Here is a 16,898-nt window from a genome sequence, read left to right on the forward strand (position 1 = left end):
AGCGTCGGAGGGTTCCACTATTTCTGCATTATTGCTGAATGTATAAAAACCTAATCCTTTTATAGGTTCCAAAACACTTCGCAAGTACTGATATTTAGGTTGATTGAGTGATTTCGAATAGAGATACACATTTCTAAATCTCAGTCCTTGTGGATGTGTTAATAGTGATATCATTGCATTCGTCTTTCCACAATTTGAAGGTCCTATAATGAGTCCTCGAACTGATGATGGAAGTAGTGGACCATGTCTGAATACCCTTTGTCCATTCAATCCACAACCAAATTTCTCATCTAGATTATCTACAGCAAACTTTCTTTCTGTTTTACAATGCGCATCGTGCCGTGGTTGGAGACTATATAAATGTTATTAGCTTATTCATTTCAATGTGTACCATCAAACGATATACGGACGTATTGAAAGTGATCGTAAAATTAAAAGAGGTTGTGGTTTTGTTAATGATTTAATAAACAAACTTCCTTTCGAATTACATCTACCGGAGGTTATCAATACTGTGGACCGGGTACAAAATTGAAACAACGTTTAGCTCGTAACGACCCTGGAATCAATAAATTAGATATTGAATGCAAAAAACACGATATTCAATATTCTAAGCATCCATCCGATCTTGCAGCAAGACATTTAGCCGACAAAGAACTTGAATACAGCGCTTGGGATAGGGTTAAATCGAAGGACGCGAGTATTGGGGAAAGAGCAGCTGCATTACTTGTCACCAACATTATGAAAGCGAAAAGACATATGGGCATGGGTTGTAGTACCAATAAGAAAAAATGTAAGAGGAAACAAACGAAGAAAAATAAAATTAAAAAAGTTGCATTTGGTGCTGGGATAGTCCATAAAGTGCGAAATGTATTGAAGAAAGCTGGTGGGAATCAATTTGTGACGAATAATAGCAAAAAAGCTATCACTGTGGCATTGCAGGCGGCACGTAAATACCTTAAAGCTGCCGGTGGAAAGAAGAAAATCCGCACACCACGCATAATTCCTGTTCCCAAGATCGGTGGACTTTTACCATTGATACCAATTTTTGCTGGACTATCCGCACTAGGAAGTTTGGCGGGAGCTGCTGCTGGTATTACCAAGGCCGTGAATTCGGCAAAAGCCAGCAGAGCGGCTTTAATGGAAGCCAATCGTCACAATAAAACCATGGAGGCTGTAGCATTAGGCAAACGCGGAAGTGGAATATATCTCAAACCATACCGTAAAGGTTTAGGACTATATTTAAAACCATACAAAGCCACAAACAAAACAAAAAACTAATTGAACCCCTACCTCAGAGGCCTCTTACTGATCTCGATCTCAGTTATTATGCACAAAAAATGAAAATTCCACATTTTCGTGGTGTTTTTATGCGTGATAGATTACCATCTTCAGGTCCAAAACAAAACGAGACAGCTATTGTTAATTAGATGGAATAAGTGGACCAGGAACACATTGGGTGGCATATAAAAAATGTGGGAAAGAAGTCACATATTTCGATAGTTTTGGAGATCTACCCCCACCATTGGAATTGACTCGATTCTTTCGAAAATGTTCGAATGTAAAAATCAAATATAACTATGATCGACAACAGAAATTTAATACAGTTCTCTGTGGTCACTTGTGCTTGCAGTTTCTCTCTAAATAATTTTCAAATAAAAATGGATTCAACACCAAAACTGGATCGGGAGGCTATCAAGGGAATGGGGTTTTCACTTAGAATGTTTTCAAAATATGGTACCTTGAAAAAAATGGATAAAGTGATGCTTGCAAATATGCCTAAGGAAGTGATACTTGCATGTGTTGCACATGAGATTGCATATGTTTGGGAAAAGTTGCCTAAGCATCTGCAAGATGACATCGATATAATGAAACATAGATATTGTTATGAGCACCACCACCACGATCAAAATTCAGAATCGGATGTTAATGACGGTCCTATACCTCGGAAATCTATGTGTTGTATTTGTAATAGAGGATGTGAATATTGGTATCAATAAAAATGATACTTATTACAATACAACACCTTCCAAAAAGTGTAAATTGTCTCAAATGTGCTGTTGCTGTGTACAATAATAAATTGAAATGTGTTTCAAAATATTCATCAGTCATGTCACGAAAGTTCGAGCTACAAGCTGTCGGGACAAGTGTCTTGAGTGCGGATTTTTTTCCACCAATTGAATTGGATAGGAACAGTCGTTATGGATTAGGACTTTTGGGATTCTATGGATGCAATACAATCAATAATATAACTGAAGCTAATAACTTAGTTAGTTTTAGAATCAGTAATGACAACTCATCGATACCCCAAAATTGACAATTGAAATTCCATGTGGTGCTTATGAAATAGAAGAGATCAATGCCGTCATACAGAAACATATCATGTTCAGATTGTTTCATGATAAAAAACCAAATGATGTCGTTGCAGATGATATTTTCTATCTACACGCCAATAATAATACATTCAAATGTGAAATGCGATCCAAATATGAAATTGATCTGACACATCCAAATTCAATAGCAGAAATGATGGGGTTCGCTCATGAAATATTTCCACCAAATCAGATACATGAATCATCATTACCAATAAACATTACAACTGTGAGACTTATCCGCTTAGATTGCAATATAATATCTGGTTCATATATAAATGGTGAAGAATCCCACATTCTTTCTCATTCGATATTGATGTTGAACCTGGCTACAATCTTACTAAAGAACCACACAGTATTATATATATGCCTGTCAGTCCAGAAGGTCGTCAATTGATTCACAACATTACAGTGCGTATTTTGGATGAAAAAAATAACCTTATCGATTTTGGAAGTGAAGAAGAGATTTTCATTATTTTGGAATTGAAGAAAATCGAATAACTGTTGTTATGGGTTTCATTTATAATAGACAAAATCGCATTGAACAATCCCAAACGAGTTGCACTATCAAAAAGAAAGGTGTGCATAAAAAGAAGCTCATTCCACAAGTGTATGCTAAACAGTTAGCACATAACGCTCTGTCTGTGAGTGATCTTAAATTTTTTGAAATCGATTGGATTGAAAGTGAGAAAATAACAATGGTGCTCGAAACAAACAATGAAAAGTTGAATATTTCAATGAACCAGTGCTCGATCATTCTCTCATAAGTTTACATGAGCACACATATAAGCCCTATGGATCACCGCTATTCAGGAATTCGGATGAAATCAGAATTGCAATCAATAATCAAGATGTTATACTAGATATTGCCGAGAGCTTCATTTACATAGAAGGTAAATCACCCCCAAAGATGTAGCGAAAACATGCTATCTCTCGAATAATGCAATTGCATTTCTCTTTGACGAAATTCGTTATGAAATGGGAGGTGAACAAGTGGCTGTTGTTAGAAAACCTGGGATAACATCTACAATGAAAACCATGATATCATTTGGACAATCTCATGCTAACACATTATTGACATCTGGTTGGGGACTTTCACAATTGAAGCAAGATATCTTGGATACAAACAGTCATGTTTTTAGTGGAAAACTACCACTGAAATATTTGATGGGTTTTGCTGAAGATTACAACAAAAGTATCTTGAATGCCAAACAGGAATTGATTTTGATTATCGCTCGATCATTCAAAAACTCATATATAGGTGAGGTTGATGCTGATTTGGAAATAAATAAAATCGAATGGAAAATAAGGCATATTGTACCAGATGATAAACACAAGCTCAAACTTTTGAGTAGAATAAACAAAAGCGGTCTGAATGCCAAAATCAAGTTGGCGTATCGTATGTGGGACCTCTATGAACTACCATCATTACGTGGGACTTCTTCAGACATATGGGCCATCAAAACAACTAACGCATTGGAAACTCCTCGTTTTGTCATCATCGCATTCCAAAGTACTACCACATCTGAAGATAGAACACAAGATATTACAAAATTCACAACTGCTGATATCAATAGTATTCGAGTATACTTGAATTCTGAAGTTTATCCATATGAGCGTTGGAATTTGAATTTCGATAAAAAACTTGATGCTCCTGCTTATTATGCTTTTGAGAGTTTCCAGCGAAGTTATTATGATAAAGATATGAGTGAACCTCTGATGGACATTGGACAATTTAGAGAGAATCCACTATTCGTCATCGATTGTTCCCATCAACCGAATGCAACAAAATCATCAACTATTGATATAAAGATTGAGTTTGAGACGAGGAAGACCAAGTTTCCAGACAACACTAAAGTATATGCATTAATTTTGCATGATACAGTTTTAACATACAATGCATTGGATGGTTCAGTTCATAGCAGATATTGACACTTTTTTTTCACTCTATCATGTACTGTTTTATGATCTTTTTTTTTTTTTATTTGTAACTGACTTATATCATGTATTGTATTTTATATCATATTTATTGTTTTGTAATCATTTTCTATTGTATTTCATCAGATTTAAATAAATAAAACATGAAAATAATACAAAGTTTTTTATTTGACATTATTTATGATTCACAGGAACATACAGACTATCTAAAATAACTTCTTCCTCATAATCATCATTTTCGCGACCATCTTCAATTTCCTCTCGATTTTCATCATTCAATTCAAAGTGATGAATAATCCATTCTGGCAAGTATGGTTGGAGGCTATACAGGAATCTTCTTAGGTTCAGTTCAATCATAACCTCACAAAGTTGCCACATTCCAATTCATTATCCAAAAATTTGTTGCAAACTTCTGCACCACTCCAATAGTTCTCAGCATCACGAAGGCATAATTCGATTTGTTTTTCATCATAGCATACACTCATATCATAAACGCTTGCATGTTCGGCTCCATCACCCAACACCTTCAATTTAGACGACAAATGTTGAACCGATGATTTGAGATCTACAATATCGACCCAATCTTGACTTGCGTACTGCATCCACATCTTTAAATGGTGGAACTGAAATCGAACAAAAAAAAAAAAACAATAAGCAACCTCCAATTTTTCAGTGATATAATACTCACATTCCCATTTTACTTGTAGTTACAAAGTGAGTGTATTCAACTAAGTTAGTAATGTTTATATTTCCATATAATTATCATCTAATATATGAATATTAATAAAACAATAAGAAATTCATTATAATTACTATTATTATTCAATCATATTGAATTTGACTAGAGTTATCGTTTTCACACCAAAAAAAACTTTGTAAGCTATGACCTAAAGAAATTCACTATAAATTATTACTATTATTCAATCATATTGAATTTGACTAGAGATCGCGTTTTCATGCCAGCAAAACTTTGTTGGCTCTGTCCTAAATACATCATCGTATATTTACCACCTGATGAGTTGATACAAGATATATCGTCATCACTGAATTGCAACGAAATACGTTTTGGTAGCCATGTTTTAAATAATTTATCATTGCTCACATCTTGCAAAGTTAATAAAATTGATTTACCAAATCGTGTAGAATAAGTTGACATATTTTTAATTATGTACACTTCATCAATTGGCAATGATGATAAGGCCTTTTGCTCTAGTATTTCAACCTCCTGTACAATCAAATTATTAATTTTATTCAAGTCTACTTTTGAAACGGACATGATGAAAATATATATGAAAATATAAACAATTTCCAACAGACAAATACACTCACCGTCTTCCTTCTATTACGAACTGAATAACACTCTACCAATTGCTAACTGCTGCAGATATATTCGTCTACTGATTTCATAGTGTGCCAGGCATTTCTTTTATATTAAACAGTGTGAGTCACCCCCACCATGAAACCGTGAAAGATTCACATTGCTAGTTGCTATCCACTAGAGATGCCTGACGTCACAGCCAAGCCCATCTCCCAACTTGATGCGATAACAGTTGCCGGTACGAGCAAGCAGTGGTCGTTGCGGTCTCGGAGAGGGTAGACGCTAGGCAAACAGTCCTCGGCTGCCGTTGTGTCACCATGGATAGCGGGGCTAGAGCGAACCTTCATCGCTTCAGGAGAGGTGAGGGCAGACCGATGAATACGCATTACTCTGCCACACGTCGTGGAGTGAACATGTCGCTCTCTAGCCGTTGAACGGTTATTGCTGTGACGTCACTCCACTACTAACTTGGTGCCCTAACACCGATGGAGCATTTATTACTTGGAGGATCTTCGAAGTATGCAGACGTATGTTTGTACATAGACAAACAAGCACATGATGAAACCCTGTACCGTGCATTCTCCTACACACACACATAAACACACAAAATCTCATATGAAAAAAAAATCTGAACGATCCATGCACCAGACACTTCAAGGTCACAACGCCTTGACTTCACTGCACAACAAAAAAACTTCACCAAACAACAACCAATAAAAAAAGCAATTAATACGTCATAGTGGTGGGGGGAGGCCGAGAATCAGCTGTAAACAACTACTGATATTCATGCGAGACATCCGGTATAACAAATAACGTCGTAACAAATAACGTCGTAAGCTCCTCGGAGCCATAAAGGAAAGGCTATTTGAATAATTTCTAGAAATAATTTTAAATGAATCTTTACTACGTAAGAAATCCCCTCACCGTTCAAAGTATGCACATCTCGTTACACTTCACCCTTTAAGATTCAACCATATGTTGAAACAACATTCGGTGATAACTCACAACACACTTTGTGTACTAGATCATGTCATTCTTATTACATGTGCTCTAATTAATTCACTGGATTCTATTATTAAATGATGTATCAAGTATCTGTTGAACAAGAGAATCCTGTAAATTTATCACAGCACATGCAATAATGATATAATCCTGCAGTATGTTATGATCTATGATCACTGAAGAAAAAATGAAATTTCCAGAAGACCTGCCTGTCTTATTTTTTGATTACAAAAAAAAGGTACAGTTTTTCTTGTCCTCTATTTATGTAATCGTTCTCTATTTATTACTATGCACAAAATAATGTTACTTATATATTAAATAAAACAAGAAATACACATTTAAGAGTGTATATTTTAACTGAAGAAACAATAAAATACTTTTGACAAACTGATACCCATAAATTCAATATTAAAAACAAGAATAAGATTGTCGTACCAAGATATAGGCTAGAAAAAATCAATGTCAATTCAATAGCACTTATTCTAAGTTTATATGAATAATGTATATTTGATTTTGAATTTAGTTTTTTATTTAATCTTTGTAGTTTCACAAGCTAGTACTATGCTTCAAAATAGGATATACTTATGTTATATTTCAAAAAAACTGCTAACTTTGTGTCACTTTTAGTCCTTTTTTAAATTGACAATCTAGAATAATCTTGGAATTATGCCGACGATATATATATATATATATATATATATATATATATATATATATATATATATATATATATATATATATATATATATATATATATATATATATATATATATATTATATATATACACAATGTAGGTTTTCACGGATGGTAGAATATGATGTGTTGTTTTTCCGGGTGTTCATCCGTTGTGTACTATTCGATAGTCGACGTTTCGCCATCATCTCAGATGGCATTATCAAGACGAGTTACTGCTTCGCTTCGAGAGGTGTATATATATATATATATATATATATATATATATTATAATATATATATATAAATATATATATATATATATATATATATATATATATATACAGTGTATCTCACTTCTCATGGAAACACCCCCGTCCCGTATCTTCCGTAATATTCGAGATAGAACGATGAAACTCTCAGGAATGATGGAAATGACCCACTACCTGAATGGGGTTGGCCAAAATAGGCTGAAAATTCCTTCAGATTCGTGATCAGGACTACCAACTTACTACGAATACATTTTTTTCCTGAAAATATTTCAGTCCTGAAAAATCCGAATTTGTCTCACTTCTTATGGAAACACCCCCGCCGAATCTCCGTAATATTCAAAGTGGAACGATGAAACTCTCAGTACTGATGGAAATGCTTAAAATGCACCTATCACCTGAATGGAGTTGGCCAAAGTGATATACTGTCCGCCACTCGCGATGGAACACCCCATTTTTACGGTAAAACATATTACGGCGCAAAATAGTTCGCTTCCAATACCTGAACCCCTTCATTCTATCTGGAGAGTACTCTCAGGTATGAAAGATACAGATGCTGTGAGATGCTATCATCCATTTTGAGCCTATCTGAGGAAAATGTCACAGCACCACATTCTCAGATTATCGAAATAGTGTGAAGCAGTGTATGAACAATTATCGATGGCGGCATCTATTATAACTGAAGATTATTCGTAAAACTAATTCTGGTTGCTGAACATCCAAATTCTATCCCAACCAGAAGTGAGAGCTCTCGATTGATGAGCAAAAACTGCTAAAAATGGAAAAAATCTATATTCAAAGGTTCACATCTCGAAAACTGTACAATTCTGAGCTTTGGCTGTGGACACTTTCAATCAGCACATCAAAAACTACAACATATCAAAATTTCGGCAAAATTCAAGGCAAGTCATTTCTCATAAGAAATGTGTGGGGTCCTTTATCAAAATATTGAGGAAACATTTTACCATCCGAAACAAAATTAATCTTCATACTCATTGCAACATCGAAACAACTGTTAATTTTTAAAGAAAAAATCGCACTCGGTGAACGGGTAGAATTTAGATTATTTTACCTACTTGCTGAATTGTTGTCTGAAATAATTTGAAGGGATTGAATTACATCAGTTTCATTGAATCATGCGGTGCCCTGAAATCACCATGGAAAACAGTTGCTCATTGATATTTACTGTCATTCTGACAATATTGTTGAAAGATTTTGTTGTATTAAACCCCAGACCAGTTTTCATTGCATTTGTTGTTTCTAGTATTGTTATTTGAATCACCGTTATTCCTGTTGTTTCTGCCGTGTTTTTGTTCCCATTGTGTTTATTGTTCCTGTATTTGTGTTGGATATTGTTCCTGTGTTCCAGTTGTTTTCTGTTCATATTTTAATATTTCTGAAGTTCCCATTTTAACTAATATCAGCTCATTTTGATTGACAAATTTCAACATGGCACGTCTGTCACTTCAAGCAAAAATTGAAATTGTTTTAATTGTTAGTGAAGGGGTGAGGTCTTATCGTGAAGCGGCCGCTGAATTTAATAGAAGACACCCGCTAGAGGTAGCTGTACACCCTGGAACTGTACATAAAATATATAATCTATTCGTGAGCACCGGCCAAGTAACAAAGAACAGAAAAATTGTAAAACATCATATTGATGATGATACGATATTGGCGGCTCATCAAGCTGATCCTAGAATTAGTTTGAGAAACTTATTGCTTCAACTCAATATGAGCCGCAGTAAAATATGGAGGTGTTTAAAGAGGCATAACATGCATGCGTTCAAACCCAAATTTTTACATACTTTGCACGAAGGAGATGAAATCCGCCGTATGGAGTATTGTTTATGGATGCAGGGAAATTATCTCAATGACAGGAATTTTTCAAAGTATATCTTATATAGTGATGACCTTTACCACGAATGGTGTTGTATCTTCTCAGAACATGAGGTTTTGGGCTGAACAAAATCCAAATTGGGTTGAGAATTGTAGAGACCAAATATTTCAGAAAGTTAATGTGTGGTGTAGTATCCTGAACGAAAATATTATCGGCCGTTTTTTTTCGATCAAAATTTAAACGGACGACTATTCGTTGATTTTCTCGAAAATGCATTTTCCGATGTGTTGGAAGAACTACCTTTGGATGTGAGACACAGCATGATTTTTCAGTTAGATGGTTCACCAGTTCACAATAGTGGCATAACAAGGGTTTGGTTGAATAGGAATCTAACTATGAAATGGATAGGACCCAATAGCCCTCTCGTAGTATGGCCACCCTGATCCCCAGATTTAACTCCACTGGATTTTTATTTATGGGGAAACTTGAAAAATAAATTTTATAAGGATAGGCCAACAAATAAGGAAGATCTCCGTTCAAGAATTATACAAGCGTGTAGAGAAATCACACCTAGAGAACTGAGAAGAGTTGGAGGAAAAAATAGAAGGCGCATAGAAAAATGTGTTCGATTGGAGGGAAATTTCATAGAAGGCACGAAAATATAAAATTGTCAACAGTTAAATAATTTGAAATTGATTGTTTTGTTTTTTAATTGAAAATGTGATTTTGAAAGTAGTACTTCGAAAGAATTTTGAACTACATAACATTTTTCGCTACAAAATATCCTTGTTTTTTTTTAAATAATAGGAAAATGAGAATATTAACTAACATTAACCATCCTTAAACCTCACTGATTACATGTTTCCGTTCCTCTTACAAAATTATCATTTTCTCTCTTATTGAGAAGGAATAACTTTCCTGACAACAAAATAAAAAATAAATTGTTTATGTGAAAACAAAAGTCGAGTTTCTCTTGAACAATTTTGTTTATGTTTTGATATCAAAACCAAAAAAAAATCTACTTCAATTATTACGGAAGATACGGGGTGTTTCCATGAGAAGTGAAACAAATTCGGATTTTTCAGGACTGAAATTTTTTCAGGAAAAAAGTGTAATCGTAGTAAGTTGGTAGTCCTGATCACGAATCTGAAGGAATTTTGAGCCTATTTTGCCCCCCTAATATGTTTTACCGTAAAAATGGGGTGTTCCATCGCGAGTGGCGGACAGTATATATCACTTTGGCCAAGCTCATTCACGTGGTAGGTGCATTTTGAGTATTTCCAACAGTCCTGAGAGTTTCATCGTTCCAACTCGAATATTACGGAAGATATGGAGGTGTTTCCATAAGAAGTGAGACAAATTCGCATTTTTCAGGACTGAATTTTTTTTTCAGGAAAAAAGTGTAAACGTGGTAAGTTGGTAGTCCTGATCATGAATCTGAAGGAATTTTGAGCCTATTTTGCCCCCTAATATGTTTTACCGTAAAAATGGGGTGTTCCATCGCGAGTGGCGGACAGTATATATCACTTTGGCTAACCCCATTCAGGTGGTAGGTGCATTTTGAGCATTTCCATCAGTCCTGAAAGTTTCATCGTTCCACCTCAAATATTACGGAAGATACGGGGGTGTTTCCATAAGAAGTGAGACAAATTCGGATTTTTCAGGACTGAAATTTTTTCAGGAAAAAAGTGTAATCGTAGTAAGTTGGTAGTCCTGATCACGAATCTGAACGAATTTTGAGCCTATTTTGCCCCCTAATATGTTTTACCGTAAAAATGGGGTGTTCCATCGCGAGTGGCGGACACTGTATATCACTTTGGCCAACCCTATTCAGGTGGTAGGTGCATTTTGAGCTTTTCCCCAAAGTATGCACCATATGGGAAACTTTTTTATTAAGGGTTTTTTCGACAAAAAGTCATTCTTGATATAAGTTTGTGCATCAACTAAAACTGAATATGCCCCAACGAAATACAGCAAAACACACGTAATTTACGAGGAGCCTTCAAATGTTTGATTTTGAGACAAGAGTAAAGTACTCTTATTTTGGAAAATCTCGGGAAATGTTATTTAGAAAAGTTGTTCAGCATTAAACAATACATCTAGATTTGAAGTCATGGCCATCTAAGTGAAGTTTTATTTTTTTACTCATTTTTTTTAATGGGGCTACGAAAAATGCAAATTTGCTAAAACGATAAATAGACATAATCCTGCTATACGACGATTTATTTTAAAAGCCTGTAATATTACGAATTACACAACTATGGTGTTGACTACGGTCAATTTTTTTGAAAAGTAAAATAATTTTCAAAGTTTTTGGTGCAATGTTATTTTTATTTTTCGTTAACACCGAAAATTATTCAGAATTGTGCAGTATTAACAAGAACTTAATATTCAATAATATCAAATCACAAAACATAAAAGTAAAATATATATTTTGGAAAAAACTTATTGATTTGCTGAAGATTATTTTGAAGATTATTATCTCCAGAAAATCAATGAGTTTGTTCCAAAATACCTATTTTATTTTGATGTTGTGTGATTTGATATTATTGAATAATAACTTCTTGTTACAATACAGTATAATTTTGAGTAATTTTCGGTGTTAATAAAAAATAAAAATAACTGCACCAAAAACTTTGAAAATTATTTTACTCTTCAAAACAATTGAGCGTGGTTAACACCATAGTTGTGTAATTCGTAATATCACAGGCTTTCAAAATAAACTTACGTATACAGGATATTGTCTATTTATCATTTTAGCTAATTTTCATTTTTCGTAGTTCCTATTTAAAAAAAATGGGCAAAAAAATAATACTTCGCTTAGATGACCATGACTTCAAATCTAGATGTATTTTTTAATGCTGAACAACTTTTTTGAATAACATTTCCCGAGATTTTTCAAAAAATGAGTACTTCACTCCTGACAAAACGGTTTAGACTTTCACGGCTGAGGTTTTCAGTGTCGTTGCTTTTCGAGTATGAAAGCCGTGGGTTTTTGGAATTTCTTCCTGACGTTTCGCTGGCATGAGTGGCTAGCTTCTTCAGAGGTTTAACCATCATGGCTTGCTGTCCGATGACTACCCTTTTAGGCTTCGTAAAGCGTATTTATGCCTTGTCAGGTAATCAGTTGTATTTGTACCTGTATTCGTACCTGCACTTGAACCTGGAACATTAACAATCTTGCTGTCTGTTGTCCTGTTCGTTATTCTCGAATTATTTAAAATGGGGTTCCATATTTGATTGAGGTTCACCGCTACTTCTTTTCTGTTAAAATTATCCGTGTGTTTGTGGATCTCTATTGCCTCCCGTACCAGTCGGCTATGGTATCCCTGGTTGGGGGCAATTAGTTCTGTGTTCTCAAACAAAATTCTGTGCTCTCCTTCACTCAGTGCGTGTTCTGCCACAGCTGACTACTTTGTTTGACATAATCTGCAGTTCCTTTTATACTCTTTTAGTCTTGTTCCCATGGATCGTTGGGTGGTTCCGATATATAACTTTCCACAAGTGCACGGAATGCGATAGACCCCTGCTGCTGATAATGAGTCTCTTTTGTCTTTGGCCGACCTGAGGCTTTGTTGTATCTTCCTCGTGGGTTTGAAGACTGTTTCGATATCGGAACCACCAAACGATCCATGGGAACAAGACTAAAAGAGCATAAAAGGAACTGCAGACTAGGCCAAACAGACAAGTCAGCCGTGGCAGAACACGCACTGAGTGAAGGAGAGCACAGAATTTTGTTTGAGAACACAGAACTAATTGCCCCCAACCAGGGATACCATAGCCGACTGGTACGGGAGGCAATAGAGATCCACAAACACACGGATAATTTTAACAGTAAATAAAAAAAAGAGGTGAACCTCAATCAAATATGAAACCCCATTTTAAAGAATTCGAGAATAACGAACAGGACAACAGGCAGCAAGATTGTTAATGTTCCAGGTTCAAGTACAGGTACGAATACAGGTACAAATTCAGGTACAAATACAACTGAAGAAGCTAGCCACTCGCGCCAGCGAAACGTCAGGAAGAAATTCTAAAAACCCATGGCTTTCAAACTCGAAAAGCAACGACACTTCACTCCTGTCCCAAAATCAAATATTTGAAGTATATTACGTGTATTTTACTTTATTTTGTTGGTGCATGTTCAGTTTTAGAGGATGCACAAACTTTTATCAAGAGTAAAATTTTGTCGAAAAACCCTTAATAAATAAGCTTCCCATATGGTGCATACTTTGGTGATGACATTGTATATTATAATACTCAAAACTCGAGTTGAAAGATATAGGGGTTCTCGATTGACGTTTGGTATCATTAGCGTTTGATGAAGAGCTTACAGTAATATGTGAAATGTTGTTTTTGGCACAGTTATTGCGATGTCCAACAGTACGATAGGGAACGCGTATGTCCCAGTTTTGAAATATTTAGATTTCACTCCCAATAAAGCTGTGAAAACTTCTTGGAATGACAAAAAAACAATACAAAATTGAAAATGTCGAATTTTCAAACCCTCCATAAAATGTGCTCCTAAAGGTGTCTGCTGGGCAAATGAATTATTACTTCCTTTAGTTCAAATTTTTCACAGAGAGGGCCTTTTGTTGTCAAAATTTAAATATTCGATACTATCGATCAATCATGCTTATCCGAATCTTCATATTATTGTTGAAAATCGCAAAATAACCAATAAACAAAAAATAAAAAATGAAAACTCCTTATTTTGACAATATTGCTCCTCACTGTGAAGCTTCATAAGGGTCTAAAATGTATTTAGTTTTGTTTTTATTTTCATTAAATAAAATTGCATTATTATATTTTCAGTAAAAATGAGTATGAAACTATAAATAATCATATAAATCAGTAAAAATGTGTGAAAATATGATATAGATTTTTTTTGACAAAAGTTGTGTATTTTTCAATGATATGATATAAGATGATGATTTGATAGGATAATCATTTAATATAATATTGTACAAAAATATTTGACTACATATCCTAAAACAGCCCAGCGATATATAGTGGCGTCTTTTCAGAAAAAAGAAAGGTTTTCGAAAAAGAGATCTTTGGTGCTGATTGAAAGTCTGTTCAGTTGTCCTGTGTTCTATGTAAAAAATTGTAAACCGTTCCACCACAGAATATTAAAACGTTTAACCGTCGCTCTGTGTTTGAATCCAAATATGTTTTGTTAGATTTCACTTAAAAAAAAACGGTTTTATTGAAGGTTACGCTTGCGAGGGTATCCGTTATTGTTATTATTTTACAAAAAGACTTGAAGTGAAAAGTTTCACTTTAGTAAATGAAAGTATAGGCAGTAGTGAAAAAAAGAAAGAAGTTTTCTGTTGTTCCATTCATTTGTGTTTTCTGAAAATGGATGCATTTACCGAGGTAAAAATTGTGATTTTAGATACTTTATATTTAGAATTATAAACTGTTTTTTAGAACATTCTCGTAAGAGCTAGGGAAAGGCAGAAAATGCTTGAAGGGTTTACAGGTGCTGAAAAAGTGCCATCAGTTGAAATTTCCTCAAACATATCACAAAGTAAGGTGTTAGAAATTCCCCAGGTTCACAAAGAATCTTTGTCAGAATCGAATCACCTTAGAAGTTATGATTCCTCACTAAGGGAAAGCCAATCTGAAAATAACTCTACAAGGTTTTCACGACAAAATTCGAAAACTAGAGTATCATCTGACATGCCGGGTTCCCCTAGGAGCCAACTAAAGACATTAAATATACAACAGGATAACTTCAATATGGAAATAAAAGTTTCCTCAACAGAAAATGTTAGAGTGGAAGTTGAAATAGCTGAAGCGGGAGATACAATAGATAATGTTGACCATAAAAGTGAAAGTGGATTGAGAGATGAATCAAAAAGTAAACTGAAGCGTTTAGGAAAGCTGTATTCAGGTATTAACTGTGTAGAACACTTTCCATTCATTTTTGTAGGAGAATAAATATATTTTCTTTTCAAACCTAAACATGTATTAATTTTTATATTTTTAGTTGCTGTACCTTATTTGTTTTGTAATATTTTTTCAGAGGATCCTACGTTCTAAATATTTTTTTCAGTTTCTAGCCCTTGACGGTATTAAGCGGCATTCAAGTTGATGCCTTGAAAACTCTCGATGTGCACCGAATGTAGAATTTCTGTTGAAACTTAGTCTGAGATCTTTCGAATTCATTTCAATATTAGTTTGCTTTCTAGACTAACCCAGTTACTCTTTTTTTTTATTTGACTACTGTGTTGAAAACATGGCATGTTATATTGAAGTTCTATTGTGATTTTTCTCCAAATTATTTCACTTTATATAGGTCTTCTTTCAAATAACATAACCTTACAACACACCAACTTATAAATATTAAATTGACAAGCTTATATCCAATTTTATAATGACATTTTGCTTCATTACTTCAACGTTTTAAGATAGTTTATCTTGTAAACTCTAAAGACTATTGATCTACTCACATACCATCTAGGTCTAGAAATGGAGCCTGTTTGCTATATTTTATCTCTCGGACCAGGATGCCATTCTGGTAGTGCTTGTCATTTATATGGGTCAGCTTTATTTGCTTTAAAGATGTTAATAGCACCAACAAGTGTTTATTATAGACTTGCATTCTACATCAGTCGAATTTTTGAAAATTTAAGAATGTGTATGTGCATTATAGGTGGAGATGAAATAGATATATCTTCCCCTATTCATAAAACAGAAGCTAAGTTCAGTGTTACTGAAGACTCAAATCTTGGGGAAGACGAAGAGAGTAAAAACAACCCCCGAAAATTCAGAAAGGGACTGAGTAAGTTGGCCAGTTTAGCAGAGACAATAAATCAGTGGGAGGACGAGATCAGTCCTGTAAGTTACAGTGAAATTATTTCACAGAAAACTATATATTACTTTTTTAAGGTTCATAAAGTTAAAAATAAAAGTGCATCTCCCAAAAAAACTTGGAAACCTCCTGCTCCACAACCTCCCCCACCTATCAAAACAGATAATTGTTTAATTATAAATAAATCAGAGGAAACAAAAAAAATAAATTCAAGACAAAATATTGACAACAATGGTACCATTCATGTAGCTGAAGCTATTCCCAAAAAACTGAAGTGGGATCCAAAAGTCCTGGATACATTGGTAAGTGGGTTATGGATGAATTGGACATTCGTGTATTTATATTTTGGCGCAAAAAAATTCAACTTGACTGTACAAGCTGAGCTCTGGTTAGAGTTGGATGTACTTTTATAAGCGAGTAGGGGAAAATTTGGGGTTTCGTTTTTGTAACGTTTCAAGATGAGTGGAACACTTTTTGAAATAGTAAAAAATTCAAAACCCAATAAAAATTTTGTATTCTAAAATTTAAATGTACTTTTTTAGTTTCATGAATCAAGTCTTTTTAAAAAAGATGTTCACATCATTCCATAATAACAAATTGAAATAATGTACTTCAGGATACATAAATTGAGACGATTCTGTTACAACATATTATTATGTAAAATGAGTTTTC

The 16,898-nt window shown here is 34.4% G+C and overlaps 1 protein-coding gene across 1 annotated transcript in view; it reads left to right on the forward strand.

The window, feature by feature from the left end:
* The first annotated feature begins 14,555 nt into the window (after nucleotides 1-14,555).
* The window catches only part of scra (anillin, actin binding protein), a 31,438-nt gene continuing 29,095 nt past the window's right edge, over nucleotides 14,556-16,898 (forward strand). The window contains exons 1-4 of the mRNA XM_074184514.1: nucleotides 14,556-14,785; nucleotides 14,840-15,305; nucleotides 16,068-16,252; nucleotides 16,304-16,528. Coding sequence (XP_074040615.1) covers nucleotides 14,768-14,785; nucleotides 14,840-15,305; nucleotides 16,068-16,252; nucleotides 16,304-16,528 — 894 coding nt within the window. The 5' untranslated portion in view covers nucleotides 14,556-14,767. The remainder of the gene's footprint in view (nucleotides 14,786-14,839; nucleotides 15,306-16,067; nucleotides 16,253-16,303; nucleotides 16,529-16,898) is intronic.

The sequence above is a fragment of the Leptinotarsa decemlineata genome, unplaced genomic scaffold, assembly GCF_025532065.1.
Source record: "Leptinotarsa decemlineata unplaced genomic scaffold, Ldec_3_MD MMD2_tig00026354_RagTag_RagTag, whole genome shotgun sequence".
Lineage (NCBI taxonomy): Eukaryota > Metazoa > Arthropoda > Insecta > Coleoptera > Chrysomelidae > Leptinotarsa > Leptinotarsa decemlineata.